Raw genomic sequence first — 21,449 nt, 5'->3', positions numbered from 1 at the left:
AATGATTTGAACAACATTGTGTTTAGAGCATGTGCTCTTATTTGAATAAAGGATCAACATTTTATCAAGTTATTCCAGGGTAAACAAGCTGCAACTCAACTCACTCTCAAACTGTTTTATCATTATCACTGTTGTTGTTGTATTTGCTTAACTTTGCTGTAATGTAATGCCTGTGGTCTAGTGTAGCATGCACTTCCTGCTCTTGACTGATAAGCATGTGTGTCAAAGTCAAAAATAAAATGAAATAAAATAAAAATGCAAGCAGGAGTGTTTGACAGAAACATAATTCTGGCATTGATGGGGGGGGGCTAAAAAGAGAGAAAAAAAAATCTAAACTGATATGTTAGTTAATCTTAAGCTTTTATTGAATATTCTACATATGTTTGTACACACTTATGCACTCTTGAATATCACATGTGCAGATAAAAGTCAAGAAGCTGTTATTTTAGAAACTGCTTTACAAATATCATTCTAAAGTTTAAGTCCACAGTGCAAATGTTGCATCATATTCAGTAGCATTGTTTGATAGGAAATAATGAACTATAAATGCAAAATACAAAATATGAAACACATTATTCATTGCTTTATAGTGATACACAAAAACAATTATCAACATAAAACTGATTAACAATATATGAAACTATTAACTCCTTTATGAATATATGGATTATATTAGATTTAAGATATATGAGAACTTTACCCTGTAACTTGCAAAAACAACCATCACATATATCCCATCCCCCTCATCATGTTAAGTATGTGGTTTGGGCCCACGTGTCATGCCTCACACCGTCCGACACAAACTTTAAAAATATCTGCGCCAGATTCATATTCATTTTTCTAACAGCTACATTAATCTGACCACGCACACTTTTAGGTGGTACTTTCACAACAATGAAACACTTTTAGGAGTGTTTAGCTGTTAAACATATGAACTACGTATTTTACTTTTTGTCTCATGATGATTTAAATCACTTGAAACATTCCATTAAGCAACAAACAATTAAAAAGTAAACCAACCCTCACCACGGCAATAACATTTGATGTTACAATGCTAAGCCAAATCACATGGACTTGGCGGTGACCGCTCTGGAGCTGCTAGAGAGCAAAAGCCGTTCTTGGTCATAACTTCATACACATAATCATTGGAGACCCGCGGGACCCGTTCTCTTCTTCTTCTGTTGCTAGTCCATTGTTTCACCTGTTGGTAGAAAAATATCACTGTAGAGATTGTCTGCATGGTATGAAGGTGTGTATAGATATAAGAAAGTCACATTCATTATGCAAGAAGACTTTTTTAGAAAGAAATTCAAGACTGAATTTTAGGACAAATGTTGACAGTCGAAGTGAATATCACAGACTACAATCAGTTGTTGGAATCAAGATCTTGTAAATTAAAATATTATTAATTATATCACTTTTTATTTTTATACTAAAACACTTTTCACTACTAAAATGTAGTCTCAATTAATTTAAAGAAACAATTCTGGAAAGAACGGTGGAAAGAATGTCTGTGTGTGTACACTTCAATAAACCTGCACCCACATCCTGCAGATAGAGCGTTAACACAGTCAACATCTAAACTGAAGCTCTCAGGGGAGCAAACCTTATATGTACAGTTGGTTGGTTTTGGGGGGCTGCAGTGACTGATTGTCTAGACTGATAAAGATGCACATGTAGAGGAAATAACATCTGCAGACACAGGAGGTAACCACCACTGAAGCTGGCACAGCTCCTTGAATATTTTAGTTCAGGCACAAAGCAGTGTGTAGAGACGTCTGAACTCACCCTCGGGAGGATCAGCAGGATGAAGATCACAGTTACCAGTGTGCTGCTGGCGATGGTGGCAATGATGATTAACACCAGAGGCTGACTTTTCTTACTGGTAGAAGCACAGGGCATTCCTGTGTGAAATGACAAAAAGGACAACATGGGTTACACCAAATAAAAATCTATCATCTTCATGTAAATGTTGATTCCATAGCATTTGTAACACAGCTTAACTATATTTTTTATTTTATAAATTTGCAAAATGACAATGAATTCTCCACAGACCTGAAGCAGGATGCTGCAGGACGTCACACAGTTTGCAGACAACACCACTCTCATTGAGTCCACCTGCAGGTGGGAAATTAACCAACTGACTCTTATCCCACTCCTTAGTCACTACACATTACATTAACAAAAGGTCTATGCCACCGGGTCACTATGTGTTACACTAATGCATATCTCTTGGTCAACATCTTGCACATTACAAATACTCTTCATACTTCATACTTTGAACTTCTGCACATTGCCTGGTTACTATTTTACAAATTCCTGCACAAAGCTTTACAGTTTGTTCACATTTTTATTGTTTAGTTTCCATTTATGCTTATTGACTTGAAGAACATTCCTTTTATATATTTTTTATATTTACCTCTATGTTTATTGTTACATGTCTATGATTGTTACACACCAAAACACCAAGTATAATTCCTAGTATGCAAAAAATACTTCTCAATAAACATGATTCTGATTCTGTGAAGACCTCTCAAACTAAAAGAAGCTAAATATTACCTTTACGTGGTGACAGACACACACCACAATGTAAAAATACTAGTCCTACATTTGAATATTCTACTGAGGTACCAGATAACGTTATCAGCTAAATAAGTTAATACTTAATTAGCTACTTAATTATAATATTCTGCAGTCCTAGACACCTGGGTCATCTTAAAACAGAAAATTGCTTTTAAACATGATTCTGAACCGATGACATGTTTCAAAAATCTGCAACAGACAATAACACATTAATTCTATTTGGGGTCTCAGAAACCTCAGCAGTAAAACAAGAGTAATACAGTGATTTTTCATACGATATGAGTATTATGACGCTACGAGGTCTAATTGGAAATTAAACCTCCACAGAGTCTAACTGACTCCAAACACAAGGCATGTCACTATGTTGGATAACATAGAGTACATTTCTTTCAGTAATTTCTTGGTAAAATTTCTTTATTTTGCCACCTTCATCAAATGTGCAAGTTGAGTTGCCACTTCAATCTGTTTCAACATATTGGCTTTTTATGCTCAGAAGAAAAGCAGGGCAAAAAAATAAAAAAAAAAAAATGGTGGATTTTGCAAATATCATTATCTTTCACATATATACAGCAGTGGGTATATTATCACAAATAAAAGTGATACTATTACCCACGTTACTACTTTTTGTGAGACTACATATCATGGATTTATCAACATGTAGGCAGCATTTTAATAGTGTATATTTCATATCTGGTTGAGAAGGGGCCCATTCTGTGTACTGTAGTATCATGTTTTATAAATTCACTATGTTTTAAGTAACTGGTAACAGTCATTACATGTAGTGGAGGGAAAAGTGCCCTATAAATCATTTCTCGCTAAAATGTACTAGAAGTATGAAGTAGAATTAAATTACACGGTTAACTGAAAAAGGTACTTATTCTATGAATGCACTGTACTGTACTTGAGCTACTCTCTACTTACTACATTTGAGAGATGACTGTGTGCAGTTTTTGAAAAGCAAAAGGAAAAACGCACCTCCAACAATAAGTGTGTAGACATTGCAGCGAACTTTATCACCGGGAAATTTGATGAAGGCACAGCGGTATAAGCCAGTATCATCCACGGTCAGGTTGCTGATGGTAATGGTGTGGTTCTTCAAAGGTCCTTCTGTCTGAGTCCTGTTTTTGTATCTTGGTCGTGGGGTGATTTTGTCAGCTGTTCCTGGCTTAGAGTGAAAGTAAAGCACCTCATCTAGCTCCTTAAACTCGTGATACAAATACATGCCAGTATACCCTTCAATGCTGCTCGGACATCCTGCAGAGGAACATTCCAACGTGATGCTCTCGCCAGACTCTTTATACACTGCAGTGTTGTCTTAAAAGAGACAAACTGTCTGATTAGAGGGTCAAAAAGCATACAGCAAGACACAACCATCTGCATTATTTAAACACTGAACAAGTTGCAGTGTTTCTGGAAGCAGCAACTGAAAAAAACTACTTTAATTTAACACAATTTAACTGGTCTAGTGAACATTGTGGCAGACTACAACTGCGGCAAAATGTTCTCGATTGAAAGGATTGAAATAATGAAATAATTTAAGAAAGGTAAATGGTCATACCTTTTGCATTGGCGAAAAGAGAGAGCAACAGTATGAACCAACATAGTCGCATCATTTTGTAGAACTGACTGTGTACTGTCTTTGTTTCTGACATATATACATGCAGATAGTGCAAACAGTCCTTCCTGTGCTGTTTGATGTGGGGTGATGATATGAAACCTGTTAGACAAAATCATTTGATTTCAGTCTTCTCCTTATGATCCACAGATAGTAATACCTTTAGCTTGGTGACAATGTCATGATGAAAACCAGACAATGAAAATGTGTAGGTGAAATCAAAGGTAAAGGCTAAACAACTTCTTGAATTTGAAAAATGTGTTAAAGGTTTAAAAATTAATAAACATAACATAATAGATGTAATAACTATGACTTTAGATAATTTATTATACTTCATAGAAGTATTAGGTGAGCACAACCTCTAATGGAGGTTGTTAAATACAATAAATATAAAATGAAAGATTTGCTATGGCCATGACAGCTGCTTGTGACACGCGCGGCACGTTCACACCGACAGCCGTCAGCTGCGTGGCTGCTGCTTTATGTTTCCCTATACACTTTTCCCTGTATAATGCTGTAGAATGTCCATGAAAAACAGGATTTTCATATAATTGAACTTACGATGCCATGTAGTTTAAACGTAAATGTGAAGAGTAAAAGAGCGATGCAAGCCATATAAAGCTTTATCATAACAGCATACAGTTGGGTTGTGTGCATAAATGCGTAACGCACCCAACCCAGCTGTTTACTGTTATTATAAAGCTTTATAAGGCTTTATTTTGGGTGAATGTCTTGTTGGAGTGATTTAGGCAAGCTGAAGGAAGCAGGATCACAACTGACGTCACCTGAGGGGAGCCGCCAGCAGTGATGGGAATAACGGCGTTATAAATAACAGCGTTACTAACGGCGTTACTTTTTTCAGTAACAAGTAATCTAATTGATTACTCTTCCCATCTTAATAACGCCGTTACTGCCATACTACATACTTACTGCGGCGCGTTACTATAATTGAAGCTGTTTTTTTCATCAGACCAACTAGATCTCTGAGCCGAGAGACAAAGACCTTTTTTTTCCCCCTGTTCTTCGTCGGTTAGTGGGCAATGCACGAGAGCGCATAAATGCTGACGATTGGCTGAGGTTGAGTAAAATTTCATGGTAAGCCAATCAGAGGTAGAGCTGGGCGGGTATTCGAAAGCACGCATAGTCGGACACACAACAAACAACACAAGCGAGTGAGTCAACGAGAGACAGGTATGGCGAGCCCAAATAATCCAAAAGTAGCCTTCTCTAAATGGAAGTAGAGCCATTACTTTTCCCTCCAAGAAATTAAAGGAACGAATGTAATCGTGAAATGCACATTATGCTATTATTATTATGTTAGATTGAAAGCACCTCATATTGTTACACTGTTCTACTTTTTCGAGGAAGAAAATACTTGAAGTACGGTATATCTACCAATTGTCTGAAGTTTTTTTTTTGTTTTATTTGCACTACAAAGACGGTATATATTTGTTATTTATATTTGGTATAGTGTTATTTGTATCGATCCACTATATAAACATAATGTCTACATACATGGCATTTGATTGGAGGCTAGTCTCACTTTGTCCCACAGCAACATTAAAATAGTTTAGATTTGTGTACGTTGTTTCTGTTAATAATGTATTGTATTAAGTGTCCATTTCATTATAATATTCAGATTTATCATAAATAATTGAATATGCACATGTATTTTAAGTTCTGTTAAAGAGGGGTGGTGGTGGGGTCACATTTGAGCATTTAAAAATGTACTTGAAAGTGACGCAATAGTTACTTTCTCAAGTAACTAGTTACTTTTATAATTGGTAACTGAGTAACTAATTTAGTTACCTTTTGGAAGAAGTAACTAGTAACTGTAACTAATTACTTTTTTAAAGTAACTTGCCCAACACTGGCCGCCAGGAGTTGCACCTGCAGAGAGAGATTTGTGGGTTTGAGACACATCGTGAACGACAGTCAAGACAGCCGACCCAGTTTTTTGCTGTACGTGATTATAGTAGCTTTACGGTAAAATGCGTTTCAGAACTGGTTTCAAAATAAAAGCCCGTCAAAGTGTCAAATATGAGACTTATTACATATGAATTGGGATTCAATTTAAAAGGATACGCCCTGTTATCACAGACTAATTCCACTTCAAGGTTATAGTACACGACCCCATAGTGTGACCCAGTAAGTATCAAGACATTCTGATGTACAGTTACAAATTAAAAGCCCGTCAAAGTGTCAAATATGAGACATATTACATATGATCTTGGATTCAATTTAAAAGGAAACGCCCTGTTATCACAGACTAATTCCACTTCAGGGTTATAGTATAGGAGCCCATAGTGTGACCCATTAAGTATCAAGACATTCTGATGTACAGTTTCAAATTAAAAGCCTGTCAAAGTGCCAAATATGAGACATATTACTATAATAGAATAGGGCCAAAAGGAAAAATGTGAAATCAAACAGGAATAACTACTTGTAATGATTTTAACCCAGTGATAGAATTTTGAAATTGCTTTTAAAGGCATGCAAAAGATAAGTATTTATAACTTGATGTCACAACCAGAACTCTTAATAATACATAGAACATGTTGTACATCAGAAATCTTTACATGGATAGGATTTTAAAAAATATACATCAATCAGAATGTCTTGAAACTTATTGGTCACACAATGGGGTCGTGTACTATAACCCTGAAGTGAAATTAGTCTGTGATAACAGGGCGTTTCCTTTTAAATTGAATCCCAAATCATATGTAATTAGTCTCATATTTGAATCTTTGGTGGGCTTTTATTTTGAAACTGTACATTAGAATGTCTTGATACTTAATGGGTCACACCATTGGGTTCTATACTATAACCCTGAAGTGGAATTCGTCTGTGATAACAGGGCGTATCCTTTTAAATTGAATCCCAAATCATATGTAATTAGTCTCTTATTTGACACTTTGACGGGCTTTTATTTTGAAACCAGTTCTGCGACGCTATTACCGTAAAGCTACTATAATCACGTACAGCAAAAAACTGGGTCGGCTGGCTTGACTGTCGTTCAGGATGTGTCGGCTGGCTTGACCGCAGTGTTTGAGTTGGATTGAACTCACCACGAGGAGAACACGAGGAATTTTGGAGATAAGAAGAGACTGAGAAACTGAGTTTATCTCCCACACCACAACAAACTGTTTGTATTCAACTTTTAACCTGAACATCCGGTTCAATAAAGTATTTACGATTCTGATTCTGATTAGTTGAGATCGCCCCCCGGTGGGAATCCTCAAGTACAACAGTCAAATGAATCTGTGGCTGTATGTCACAAACATTATTGGAAAATACATGCAACAAATCAAGATCCCTGTATGTAAAGAGTAAACCCACTGCACATGTAAAATTGTATTTGTATTATGTTGTTTGTTAAGGAAGTTCAATTATATTAAAATATAAAATGCATTGTATTGTGTGTTGTTTAAGGTATGTGGGAGTTATTTTGTCTGTGGACAACAGTCAACAAACATGCTTGTCGACACAATCTGAGGAATATGTATATGAGAGTATCTGCAAAACAAACAAAAATAACAACAAAACTTTTAGCATTCAACAGCCATAAAATCTTGACTTCAGAGTTTTGGCTTAACAGACAGATATTGAACCTGTTCTGGAAATACATCTGATGTTCAAAAGTGTGTCTGGGTGTACTTGAATGTGTGGATTTACTTACATGAAATGGCCAAAATGTGTAAATCCATGAAATGCTTAGTCTCTGCTGTGAAATCTGAATTTATGAAAAACCTCCTTTAAAATCCATGTCAAAACATTGATTGACACACTACATGTGAAGCTCAGCTTATTGATTCAGTGGGTATAGACAAGCAGAAGTAAAGTTTATTTTCTATCTACAAATATTAATAGATATTCCTAAATGTAACACACCGGACCTTTAAAACCTCCAGCTGCTAGTTCCTCATTTTGAATCTAGCACTGTTTAGTGCACCGCTGCACAGAAAGTGGACTGTTCCTCAAATTGTACAAGAGCTTACTTAGCTTGTTTATAAAAGCAGTCTAAAATGATTCCTTTTCATCCAACTGCACGGAACAGGATCTTATCAAACTCATTATAGCAATAAAAACCCAACTTTGAATGTCAGAAACATTGGTCACCAGGTATTATTTTTAACAGATTTTGAAACTTGGCTCTGTTCAGCCTGGGTAGTTTAAGAGAACCCGTATGGGAACGGTTACTTTTGACTGCAAATGTTTTATTGATATAATGCTCAAAATGCAGGAACAGCTCTGCTGTCCTAACAATGTGTTGCAATGCTCCTTGTCTATCTATTTCGGGTTTGCATGATCTGGATTCTGCAATATTCATCTTGAATCTGGGTCAACGTGATGTAATATCATTATTGATACATTTTATTTACTTACATAATACACCACAAGATTGGCCTGTTAATGAATAACAGAAATAGTGATAAGACACCAGATTTAAAGAGTCAGAAAGTGCTGGTTCACACTAAGAATCACAGATAGCCATTACTCACTATTTATCAGTCATGCAGCATCTGTTACAAAAACTTGATAGTGCTACAGAACTTTTGTTAGCAGAGACCATTTTAAATGTGTGCAAGAATTTTTAAGCCTTTCACTGTTTTATGCACCGATGAGAAGAGAATAATTATTTGTAATCTTTTCAACTGCAGTAGGAAAAACACTGAAAGATCTTGTGTAGTGATACATTGTACTGTAATCAAATGAGCTCATCAGGAAGTGGAACAATGCAAACCAGCCACTGCGTCACATCTTAAAAACAGCCACCAACTTAAAGAGAAGCAGTTTGACACAGAATTTGGAAATGTGTCTAGATATGTTAATATGTTGATGAGAGACAACCTGAAATTTTCCCCTGGAAATGATTTGTGATGTCTGTGTTCACATTGTTTTCTATCATATCTAGACATGTGTACTACCAAAACCCATTAACAAGAACTGCGATTAGTGAAACATAATCTACACAAGTGTGCAATAATAATAAAATAATCATTCACATGGTTCAGTTTGTCAAATTATATTTATTACATAATAGAAAAGCACAGATCAGAAAACAATGTGTTAATCACACCACAACAAATACAGAGTAATTACTGTACTGTCTATAGTTGAGCAACAGCTCTATTTTGACCTGATGAACAACATACAGTGAATTGACTCAGACACACAGAATTAAAATATTCACAGATTTGTAAAAACGGTATATACACAATACATTACTTACAAGTGCATCTACTGAGTTTTGTTAATGGACATTTGTGTTTTTTAAATTTCCAGAATATAAAATTCATACTTTCGTAAAGCTGTTGTTTGTGTCTATCCAATCAGTCAATGATTAACCCCAATGACGCTGTGCTATGGAACCAAGATTAATCATACACCTGCAGATGTTGATAAGGTGTTTTTGTTGAACACAACTGTGGTGTCAAAGCATTTGAGTCCTGACTTGGACTCCAGGATATTTTCTGGTGATCTGCTCCATTACCAAGCTGGTCACATATCAAAATCTCAAAAGGCTCAAAATATGGGCGCACATCCGTCTGAAAGATATCAGATGAAGAGAAAATGAAACCATAAACCTGTTTGCAATGGTAAGAAGATAAGCGATAATTTGGCAACAAAGATTCATACTACCGCCAAGGATTACACAAGCCAAAGACATTTGGAGGAACAAAAACATGTGTTTTAGACTTTTATACACCACATACTATTTCGCAACAGCAAATAAGTGACATGTGAAGATCATGAGACATGTGGAAGTGCAACTTCACCGAGGTAAATTTCTCTGTGGCTAGAAAAGGATATGAAATTTGCAGGGATTGAATATTCTCAGGACAGCCTGTGGAAACACTGACCTTTAAGATAACCAACTGACTTCATTATTTGTCTTGAAGTGGGAAAGTACCAATTTGCTATTACATAATGTGTTTCTACAGACCCTCAAATTATAAGGCTGGTGATATCCTACATTTTCTTTATTTTCTACAAATCCCAAGAAAGGACAAAAGCCAAAAATTAATTGATTTATAGCATATTCTTCTTTGCTATAGACCTTATGTCACAGACGGAAGTTAGAAGGAAGTCCACTCCTGCCAAGCTGCCAAGTGCTACAGTTACTGCGTGGGCTGAACAAAGACAAGATTAAACAAAGATTTTTCCAAGAACAGCAAACACATCTGTTATTCACTGACATCCTGATATCACTATCAAGTTGGTTTTTGGTGATACACTGGGCTCCCACTGGTTGTTTAGGTTTTAAGGTCACAGGACACGATCCATAGCCTTTAAGTGTATGTTTAGATTTAGAATAGATTTAAGAGTGATACTTAATAAGCTTAGATGAGTCCCTCACAATTTCTGTGATAAATCACAGTAATACAAGTTATTCCCAGTTATATACTGTACACACACACACACACAATTGTGCAGTAGGAAAAGTGCAGTGACAGTGGAGTTACGAAACAAGGAAGTGTTGATTTCAGAGGTTGCCAGTAAGTTTGCATATTCGTGTGACTAGTATGCGTCCTGCAGAGAGGGAGTGGGAGAGAGAGAGACAAGAAGAGAGAAAGAGATTTAGATATTTGATATGTTCTTATAGAGTGCCACTGCACACGTTGAAATGGAGGTGAAATTAATCTTCACAATTGTTTGCTTGGAGAATTATTTTTTACCTCAGGCCAGGCTATTTTGGCTTTCCAAATCCATCTGCTGATGATCATCTACAAAAAGAGTTCACATCAAAGCCTGAATTAAATCTTATAGAGTGCCTTTGACAGCAAAACAAAGGTTTATTAGTTAGACACAGTGACATACCTGCCTCATCCCCTGGTATATACGGGACCGCTTGATGGTCACCTGGAGCAAATTAAAAGATGTTACCGTAAGTTACAAATGGTGGGTGTAAAACCATCACCATATTTAGCAAGTTCATAGCATGCAAGCATAGGCAGGTCTCTAGTGATAAGTGTCTTAAATATGAGTCAGGTTATATTGTGATTCAAAAACTGGTGAGTAGTAACCAAGCTCAATTTTCCATCAACCATGGAAAAATACAAAACCTATGTCCAGTGTAATACATATCACAGGACTAGACACCTTTGAAGTCAGAGGAAACCCAGTGAGCAGTTTATATATTATGATAACCAGTTAGTGTAGGGATAGTAAAGTGTTTCGGTGAGTGACCATGTGCTCCAACTGAATTTATGAACAAAGTTCAAAAGGTGGCAGTAGGAGAGCATGTTCGAACAGACATGAAATGAGATCGGAGTAGTGAGTGAGTTTGGTTTTATTTCAAAATATTTATAGTCTGGGAAGCTGACCATATATAAGTATATATATATATATATATATATATTAATCAGTAAAAAATCATGCAAAAGTGAATCTATCAGCAGGTCTGTTGCAGATAGTGTTTCAGGCTGCAAAAACTAGTTGCTGATTGAAAAATCAATAGATAGAACCTTTATTTAAACCTCTAAAGACACACCGAATGTTAGCCGTTCATATCCTGTTAGAAAAGAATAGTATGTTTGTCCAAAATGGACGTACTCATGAGGGGTGCTGTAGAGTGCCTCCGTGCCTCTGAAAAAAAATAATGAATGAATAAAAATGAGTGTTCACTTACTGCAGGTATCTACTTGTACTTACTTCACCAATCTTTGTGAGACATTTTTTAGAACACCGTCTAACAATGGAAAGTGGTTTCACTCTACTGTTTTAGACCAATGAGAGGTTTGTCAGTAGCTACACTGCTTAACCTAACCTAACAATACACGAGAGCGGACCTTCCCATCCTGAATAACACGGCTGCGCACCAGGTGTTCTTCAGGTTTTTCCACTTTTCTGCCATTCAAGCTGCATCTTTTGTATTCTTATTTCCTTTTGCCAATTCATTGTTCACAGAAAGCCACTGATGAAATCCCACAAAACATTTGAGAATGTCAGTTTCCAAAAATATCTCTCCTGGAATATTTTTGAGTGAATACATACATCTGGCATTTTGACATACGTTTATTTAAGTCCAGATACAAGAGCTAGATGTAATTAAAAACAGGGAGTGCATCCCAGTCAAACAGAGAACTTAGAGTTCAGTGCTACAGGTCAATTGCTTAGACATTTGATTTTAGCTAATGAGAAGTTGCTACAATAAAATAGAGTTTCTTAATCTTTCTTGCACCTTTTTGTACATGCTGTGTCGTTACTATTAAAAAATGAAAATTAAATGTATTGTTTCACTCACGTTGGGATCGCCTTCGGTAAACTATCACCACCAGCAGCAATCCTGCGATCAGCGATCCGATGACCACCAAAGGAGCGACGATTTTGGAGGCTGAATTGATCCCTTTTTCTCCTCCCAGCTCTGAATGAATCAAATTGAATAATAATTTTTAGATTCAATGTTCTAATATTTTAAGTCAAGAAAGTAAGAGTAAAGATGGGTGTGCTGTAATGGAAATTATATTATTTTGCTTTTTGAGCTTTGCTGATTTTTTTTTACTGTTCTGCTGCTTCACTGGATGTGGCCACTGTTGCATGTCAGTCTCTACTAAACTTTCAAAGCATTCCTAAGAGGTGGCCCTTATCTTTTCCTGCAGAGATATTGGTTCATGTGAAGTTCAAGTATAAAAACCCTGTTTAAACCACAGGGAGTCTGCACCAGTTGCTGCTTTGCTCTGTGTTGTACTAATCCCTTTAAAAAGGTTTAATAAATAAGGACAAAGTTTAGTTTCATTATTTCAAGTCTCCAATGACAATGCTTGTAAAAATGGGGTATGCGTGTACTGGTGGGAAGTTCCCCCTGTAATACTATTAGCGATCTACATTCACTTTCTCTTTTGCTCCCAGATGGGTCTGCACAATATGTACAATTGCTCTGGGTTAACCCTCGTAAGCAAAGTAGAAAGTAAACAAGGTAGCATGCGGCACCAGGACTGCAACAATGAGACAATGAGAAGGAACAACAGGCACCGATCAAATGATAACCTATCGACTGATTTACTGTATGTGGCAGCTGTGAGAACATAGATAACAGCTTAGCTGTAATGTTCCAAGTGAACCTGTTGATGCCATTAATGAGAATGAATAGTGGATCAAAAACTTCAGTCCTACAACACGAGAACCTTCACCTAGTCTTATCATGCCTGGAGCGTCATGCACAGTTTTCTTTCTTTGTGAGTATTGTTTTGAAGTTTTGATTTCAGGTCAGATTCAGAGACATGTCACAGCCTGGATATTCATTGAATTGTCAATCAAAACAACTACAGCACAGATGAGGGTGACCTCTAGTTGTAGATAAAACAGACCCCCAAATCCCCATTGTTTGTATTTATATGTAGCTGTTGTTTACAAGGTTGGTCCAAAGTTCCTCTTATTTGAGCAATCTTAACTGTGTTATGAAACAGTGGAGACATCCATCTTGCTTCAAATTACAAGTAAAGCATGAGTTTACATGTAACAGTGGGAATTACTGTACGACATTTCATTGTGTGAAGCAGGATTGAGACAAAAAGCCAAAAATGCTTTAAAATGGTTCTTAACAACATATACCTTCTTTTTTTGGTGGTATTTCAAATGTGACCTCATCCTCTTTGTCTCCACTGGCATTGTACACTACACAGGTATATTTGGAGAAAGTGGATCCTCGAAGCAAAGGCAGCTTGCTAGAGAGCTCAAACAGACCACTTTCTGTCTTCTTTGCCTCCATTTGAGCACTCTTCACCCACTCCACGTTGTGCTCATCAAACCAGCTAAGTCGACCTTCTGGGTAGCCACCAGAAGAGATACACACCAGGGTACTGTCTGCGTTTTCAGTAACTGTCTCAGGGACAGAGTTTATAGTTGGTTTCTTGTATTTGGCTGCAAAGAGAAAAAAGAAAAACAAACATGATCATTTAGCTGAACTTAGTACTACGAAGTACAATACATGGTAGGCAAGATAAATAATAAAGAAACTGACTATAATAACAGGTATTTCTGGATGTGTATATCTGTCACAATGAAACAGAAAGTAAGTAAAGCAACAGAGAGAGACAGCTGACACTGCTCAGGGAAATAACAATCTGATAGTCCAGGAAAGTCCCTTGATCTCTAAACAACTTCATTTCATTAAGGCCACAATTAAATCTTTCGGCACGTAAATTTTTTTAGTAGCTAGTTGTTGAAAAGAAACAGAAACAGAAATTTTACTCATGGTTTAACTTTGTGATGAGTTCACAGGGATTAAGAGATACATTCTTGATTCTAAATGGTCTCTCTATGCCAAATAGTTGTCTTAATATTTCAGTGGTCAACCATGGCTGAAGGATCTCACCTCTGACTTTGAGTCTGGTTTTGTTATCGTCAGTACCGCTGTCTGTCATCACCGCACACACATAATCTCCCTCGTCCTTTAAACCAGTGTTGTCGATGAGCAGGGATATGTTCATGTTCTTTTTGTTCCAGGACGGCTCAGCAAACATATAGCCTGGCTGCTGCTTAGTGATCTCTTCTTTGTTAAAAACCAGTAAGGTCTTGTTGTCCTTCTTCCAAGTGACCACTCGGATTGTTACGTCTTCTTGTGTGGTGTCAACTACACACTCCAGCAGTGACTGCTGGCCATACCGTCCCACATTTTCGGTCTTGCATTGCACTTTTATAAACGCTGTAGAGGAAAAGATTTTTTTTTTAAAAAGGGATGAGAAGTTACATCAGTAGCAAACAGCATTTCATACGACACACTCCCAAATATCGCTGAACGTACCATTAGTAGTTGCAGTTCCTGCACTGATGAAGATCAGACTGAAAATACAGATGAAACCAATGGAGGCCATGTTCATTTACCTGAAATGACAGTTAAATTAAACAATTGTTAATGTGGGGATCAATTAAAATGTAACAAACATATACACATGTTTTATGGGATATCTATTTTGGTATTTTTGTGGGGCTTACTTGGATATGTGCTGGGATTGAAACAAATTATAAATATATATTATTAATAAATATTATAATGTGTTAGAGGTCAGTGTGCGAACTGAAAAGAAGGACAGTAATTATGCACAATGACTGACAACAGTTGGAGTAGGGTACAGCCCTATAGAGCGGGGAAGTGAGATCTGATCACAAGTGGTCACTTGATATGCATTCTAATGCCAGGTGTACTTAATAGCAATTTAAACTGTGGTATTTATGCCAGACTCCTTTCAAAGAAGATGACAAACTTTGCTGATGTTCCAGTAACACAAGATTAATCAAGTTACATGGTGGTTTTACAATGCCCGTCACTCAAATTGGGAATGCAGATGGAACTCATAACTGCTGCACTGTCAGGTGACTGTATACGGAGTCAGCAGAGCCCCATGCCAGAAATAACAATCGCCTTTCCATCCTGAGTGGTTTTTTTCTGTGTAATTACAAATGTCTACTTGTTGAAGACAGGACAATACTAGTGAAACATATAATATATGGATAAAAGGTGTTTATGTGCCTTCTGGGAGGTTTGTTTGTCTCCAGCAATGGAAGTGATGACAGAGTCTGAGCTGGTCTAAGCAAGCAGGCTAGCAGAGTTAACCAAAGGTAGTAAATCTTTGCAGCAAAACTAAACTGCGCTGCTAGATTGCCAGTGTCAATACCCCCTGCTGTGGTGAGTCAACAAGATATTAAACTACCTCAGAAAAATGCCAACAAAACAAGTACATAAATATTAAACTTCAGGGGAAAGCGTGGAGGAGGACCACCTTGACTAAACGGTTTCCTGGGGGAAACCCAGCAAGTTATGCCTGTACAAAAACAGAAGCTGTTAAGAGCATAAGCTTTAAAAAGGTCCAAAACTTTTCCACCACGATTAGTTAACCGCCCTGGTGATGGTTTCAAGATTCAACTTATTCGTCATTCATGCAACAATCAAGATTCAGGTTATTCACAGAATGATTCCACAGTACTGAACCAAGTGGCCAACAATCTTTTGTTTGTTTGGCTCTTTTGTTTGAAAGCACTAATTTTCACTGGACCATAACCAATGGCAATAAATAGTGAATAAACAGAGAACAATCTGTAGCCCAGCATCCAGCATCAAAATGACTCTTACAGCAACTGCACACTAGATCTTGCATGCAGGAGAACCCAATTCTTAAACTGATACTTAAACATACTACAAGGAGCCTCTACAATGCATATGAAGACGATTGGCTGTTACGATATAGTTATTCTCAATGCCTGCCACCTGCCGCTTTTGTCCATAGGGGTCGCCAGATTCAACACAAAATGAAAAGTTCCTCACAATTGCTTTGAATTTAAATGTATACTCTTTTTTCCTATTACACATACACTAACAGCAGTCAGTAGTTTAAACAGAGTTTGCTTACCAAAATGATGTAGCGCTAAACCATTTGTGCTTTCGCTTTTACCCTCCAGTAACTGAAAACATTTCCATAAACTGATCTCTGTCACTGGGTCTCTGTTTTCACTTTTTTTTTTTTTTTGCAACTTGAACGTGCCTACTGGGTTAAATTAGATACTTTGCATGCATGCTATTGTTCAAGAAAGGGAGCGTTACCCTCACCTGGCAGGCACAAAGCACAGAAAATAGGCAGACTGGGGTTATGAAGCTATATGAAAAAGGAAAGAGCTGAAAGAAGAGGCTGTATTTAATAATTTAGTTGTTATTTATGTTTGAATAGCTGTTTCCTGTTACTTGGCTTTCATGCCCACACTTTTCTCACAGTTACTCGCATAAAATTAGATTGCATTTGGGGTGGTAGCTGACTGTGGAGACTTTGGGAAATACAGCATTCTGCTGTATAATGAAGGAGTGAAACAGAGGTCTTGTTGTATTTCTAAAACAAACTCCAGTGACTGCAGCTGAGTATAAGAATATAATACAATACCAATTCATTTTAGTTCATTTATTTTTTTATTGGAATAGAAACAAAAGCATCAGATAGTCACTGATAAACAATTTTCACATCAATGTTTTTTTAAGCTAATTTGCAATGCTTGTCCCTCAAGGGTTTTTATTTTTATACATACACAAATACAAAAGTAAAATAAAAGTAGACGGTAAGTTTAGACATCTGATCTTCCATTACTACTTCACGGTCACTTCGGAAACCTGTTTGACCGGCTGTCCACTAACTTTCCACAAGTGTTTCTATTTACTCTTCAAATGTCACTTTACCCTCACATTAAACAGACAAGCAGTCATACTGAAAGAGAAAGTCAACGAGTTTGCCTAGACTTGCCAAATATGAGACAACATCTTAGACCCTTCAAAGAGATTGGGAGCAAATATGTAATCATCCCTGTGCTATGCCGACCTCTGTAGCTTTTCCTTCCTTCCTTTATTTGTGTGTGATCTCTCCTTTGAATCTTGATTTGCTTCATGACACAGTATGTGTTTTATGTCCTATACTGAAAGATTTGGTATCATTTAGGCCACGGCTTATTCAGCCACTTGGTCAAAACAGACACTTTCAAATGATTTGCCATTTGAAAGTGTCTCTGTTGAAAGTGTCTCTGTGAGGCCAACACAAAGGGGCAGTCCCACTTCCTCAGACGGCTTGCATGTTGGGGGATAAATATGTGTTTCAATTACAAGCTGGACAATCACACAGTCACGCATGCAGTCCCAATACAACAATCAAGTCACTGCAGCTGTGCAGAATCTCTTGTAAATCTTGGTGAAACATCTGCACTTCCCACACTACCAAGCCAGAATTGAATCCATGAATTCCTCCTCTGATTTGCAACATACTGATAGCACTTCATGTTTAACCACAAACTGAGACTGCAGGTCAATCCAAACCTGACGTTATGTAAACACTGTCAAGCAGAACAGGCCAAAACACTCTCCAATAATGACATGTTAATATTCAATAACACAGATCACATGGCACTGGTGGCCTGTCCTGTCTGTTCACTTCCTGTCTGGAGTCTTATGTTTGTCCACGCAGCTGTGTTGTACGGGGATGTTTATACTATAGCCCCAGCACTACTTGCATTAGACAGTTTAAAAATACATTGTGTATATGTGTATCTATTGGCTGATTTTTTTTTTTTTGTACTTAAACTAAACTTTTCAAGATTTTTTTAGAGTGGGGAGACAGAGGTGTAACCCATATGGTTACTAAGCCCAGTTACCAGCAGAGAAGCTGTTAAAAAATATAAATATTGCTTAAAAAGACAATTAAGTCTATTTATGTTAAAAATATGAGTTCATAATGAATAGTTAATAGTGTTAAAATAACTCTACTATAAGTGTGTACACTATCATTTACAATGATTTAAACTGTGTATGTACTGAATTTGATTATAAATATTCAGAGAATCAGAGTAGAAGAAGTAGAGAGTTAATATGAATATGGTATTAATGGAATGTGCTTTCTGCACTGTGTGTGTAGATTGGTTTTATTTTCTGCCGGCCAGGGATTGATCAGCACGAATTCTGAACCTTTCGGTTCAGTGGCGAGCCAGGCGATCGACAGGGAACGGAGAATGGGATCCACTCCAAAGACCACAGACTTCTACTCATTGCACTCTGACACAGATAAGAACGTTCACCACAAAATCTACCCGGGTAGTAGAAGGAACTGACAGATATACACACACCAAACACAGAACTGAACTTTATTCTTCTGATACAGAAGAAAAGGACACTTTTATTTGAACTTTGTTTTATTTATTTTTTTAAATTTATTTTTATAAAAGAGCTCTATTTTGTTTTTGGGGTTTTCCATTCCATGCGCTGCGAAATAATATTGATGGATGCAATAAATGATCACTGTTCAACTTTCACTCGAGTCCAACTTTCTGAACCTAGAGAATGTGGTTTCTTTCTAACATTGAGGTTAAAGGTGCCACAAGAGGTACGACATTGGAACAGGGGCCGTCAGTCATACACTTACAGTATATGATATAAATCTAAACCATGTTACCACCAAGATCACCCCTAACATTTTTTTTTAATCCCTTAAATATGTTTGTTTTTTTTTTTTTTTTTTTTAAAGAATTGTGACCAAGATATGTACTGCATGGAAACTGTTTAAAATATATTTTTTTCAATCTATGTAACATGGTCACTGTTTCTAAAATACCTAAAAAATGTCAGGATGACTATTCTTTTGCATATAGGCCTGTCGTCAATTTCTTTTTCCATTTGGATTCACTCCTCCCTCACATACTTTCCTCACTGTCATTATCGGGGGCTGAGCTGCTCTCAACAGAAGTCACATCGTCAGCCCCTCATCTTGATCCTGGCTTTTTAATTCTCAATCTCTGCCTTCAGTTCATTCGTGCTGCTGTTACCTGTGGCCCTGCAAACTTCCCATCACCGAGACTGGGCAGTGATGGGATGATGTGGAAGGACTCAATCTGTCGAACCTCCACGACCACACAGACAGATGAAAGCACGCTTTTATCATTACTCTCTCTATACACACTCTGCATTGTGTAGTGAGGTTGCCAACAGGAAGCCCAAACTAGTTAGATATGTCACCTTCAAAAAGTCCTTCATTCCTCACATTAACAAACATACAATATAACAGTGAAGGACAGAGTGGTGTCGGCATTACACGTTTTGATGAAAGTACCTACACTGGTATTGGATTTGTCTAAAATATATTCACAGCAATAATTGGGAATGCACCAATTGGGAAATGCTGTGCAGATACTGATAGCTTTTGGTTATATATTTGCCCTTTCGTGGCAGGGAAACAAAGAAATCTACAAAGATAAACCTATCTCTATTTCTCCTTTCATCCAAGACGCAGATGCATGGAGCACATCGTGATTGTGCCAATGCTGGAAAACAGAGTTGATCATTTATCCAACATCCAAGTGGGGAATAACCAACACGACATTCAGCCAGCCCAAAAATTGATAATCAGCGAGTGCCATCTTATTTACCAATGTCAGTCAAATCGAATAGGCAAATATCGGCCAATGCTGATGTTTGGCTGATATATCGATGCATCCCCAGCAGTAATGTCTGATGTAGGCATATCTGCTAAACTTAAGTTAACTTCAACTACATAACTACTTCTAGTCTAGTAGTGTCTACTAGTGTTTATAGACTGCAATGATTAATGCAGTACGTATCTTATATTGCACAAGAAGCCACCTCCTTGTAAGATAACCAATACATCCGCATTTATTATCTGTGACTGTTGTTCCAGGACAAACTCCCAAAACTGCCCTCAAGATCAGTTTTATATCCACATCCGTCTGTGCGTTGAATTCGTGGAAATCGTAATACAAACATTACAATTGTGATAAAGCACTCCCTCACTGAGAAAAGCTTCATTTGGAGCGGCAGGGAAGTCTGTGCTCAGATCTAAGCCACCAGACACAGACAAACCAAATCCTCACCACAGACTGTGGCGCCTGCGCAATGTATGGGAATATTTTAATAATTCAATCCAACGTTACTGTTCTAGTTATTATTCTTAAAAGACCTAAAAACGTCACAACACCGCCACTTCAAGGTTTATTTAAGGGTTTTAAGTGTGAGAGAGCAAACACAGAGAACATGTTAAATAAAATACAAGTGGAGCTGTGGTTCAGGAGTCCCGGACTAAAGGCTCAGACACAAACAACCTCCACTGCCACGGCAGAAACATCAGGATAGAACGCGGAAATATGGAACTATAATAGCTACATTAAACTGTGAACATGTATGGTTTAACTTGCCTAGTACGTCGGCCACCTCGCCATTTAATGAACAGTTACACAGCTTAAGTTACAACGTGTGACTATCCTACATATGGCTCGTCTCTGCCAATAAAAAAGAATCATAATGTGGAACTTACTCTACACGCTCCTCTAAAAGCAGAACACGTCTTTGACCGGAGGCACTGTGAAGACTGATGACTGTTTGGTCTGGTTAACCAGGTTATTCAACTTTCACTTTCGTTATGAGTCTCATACAGTTCGCACTTTGGACCAATGAAAGACATTATAGGCTACTCGTTAATCTGGCTTTGACACAGGTAATGCTTAACGTGTGAATATGGAGAACAAGAGATAAGGAGAGGTTGTCTTTGACTTAAAATAAGTCAGTCGTATGGACATTAAAAGCTAACCTTTCAAATGCACTGTGATACAGAGTCCCTGCTTTGGTTGCAATAACACGTATTTAAAACAGTGGATCTCAGTAGTTTGAATCAGTCAAATCAAGAGGATGTATTTGAATGTTTTTTTTAACATACAAATTCCTCTTTGTGTTTTGTTGGACAGTGCTTGAGCTCTTAAAAAACACACACAGCAATAC

The 21,449-nt window shown here is 37.3% G+C and overlaps 2 protein-coding genes across 5 annotated transcripts; both read right to left on the bottom strand.

Annotated features, from left to right (window-relative positions):
- Positions 1–341: 341 nt before the first annotated feature.
- LOC127354356 (uncharacterized) lies at positions 342–8,121 on the bottom strand. The gene is made up of 6 exons (XM_051384245.1): positions 7,878–8,121; positions 4,142–4,300; positions 3,559–3,897; positions 2,056–2,118; positions 1,789–1,904; positions 342–1,201 (listed from the first exon to the last, which is right to left on the bottom strand). Exons 1-6 carry the CDS (start codon positions 7,903–7,905, stop codon positions 1,055–1,057), a joined length of 852 nt encoding a protein of 283 aa, XP_051240205.1. The 5' UTR covers positions 7,906–8,121; the 3' UTR covers positions 342–1,054.
- Positions 8,122–9,208: 1,087 nt separating this feature from the next.
- On the bottom strand, positions 9,209–21,144 carry zgc:174863 (uncharacterized protein LOC100136852 homolog). Of its 4 annotated transcripts, none has more exons than XM_051384240.1 (9): positions 20,989–21,144; positions 14,946–15,025; positions 14,517–14,846; positions 13,754–14,062; positions 12,447–12,566; positions 11,756–11,788; positions 11,021–11,062; positions 10,879–10,951; positions 9,209–10,732 (listed from the first exon to the last, which is right to left on the bottom strand). In XM_051384240.1, exons 2-8 carry the CDS (start codon positions 15,019–15,021, stop codon positions 10,923–10,925), a joined length of 939 nt encoding a protein of 312 aa, XP_051240200.1. In that variant the 5' UTR covers positions 15,022–15,025; positions 20,989–21,144; the 3' UTR covers positions 9,209–10,732; positions 10,879–10,922. The 4 variants fall into 4 exon arrangements, with proteins under 4 accessions (XP_051240200.1, XP_051240199.1, XP_051240203.1 ...); XM_051384239.1 differs by having other exon boundaries at positions 10,879–10,926; XM_051384243.1 differs by lacking the exon at positions 11,756–11,788.
- Positions 21,145–21,449: the final 305 nt, after the last annotated feature.

Source organism: Dicentrarchus labrax, unplaced genomic scaffold, assembly GCF_905237075.1.
Source record: "Dicentrarchus labrax unplaced genomic scaffold, dlabrax2021, whole genome shotgun sequence".
In the NCBI taxonomy this organism is placed as follows: Eukaryota; Metazoa; Chordata; class Actinopteri; family Moronidae; genus Dicentrarchus; species Dicentrarchus labrax.
This window is presented reverse-complemented; position numbering and strand designations above follow the sequence as displayed.

Bases quoted from the DNA above. Each gene is read 5' to 3' on its own strand.
- zgc:174863 (XM_051384239.1), bottom strand. From the start codon at position 15,021: ATGAACATGGCCTCCATTGGTTTCATCTGTATTTTCAGTCTGATCTTC. The intron at 14,847-14,945 runs GTACGTTCAGCG...TTTCCTCTACAG, and splicing joins AGGAACTGCAACTACTAATG to CGTTTATAAAAGTGCAATGC. The intron at 11,789-12,446 runs GTGAGTGAAACA...ATTTTTTTTCAG, and splicing joins TTACCGAAGGCGATCCCAAC to AGGCACGGAGGCACTCTACA.
- LOC127354356 (XM_051384245.1), bottom strand. From the start codon at position 7,905: ATGGATTTACACATTTTGGCCATTTCAT. The intron at 3,898-4,141 runs GTATGACCATTT...GTCTCTTTTAAG, and splicing joins TCTTTTCGCCAATGCAAAAG to ACAACACTGCAGTGTATAAA. The intron at 2,119-3,558 runs GTGCGTTTTTCC...TCCCACCTGCAG, and splicing joins CTACACACTTATTGTTGGAG to GTGGACTCAATGAGAGTGGT.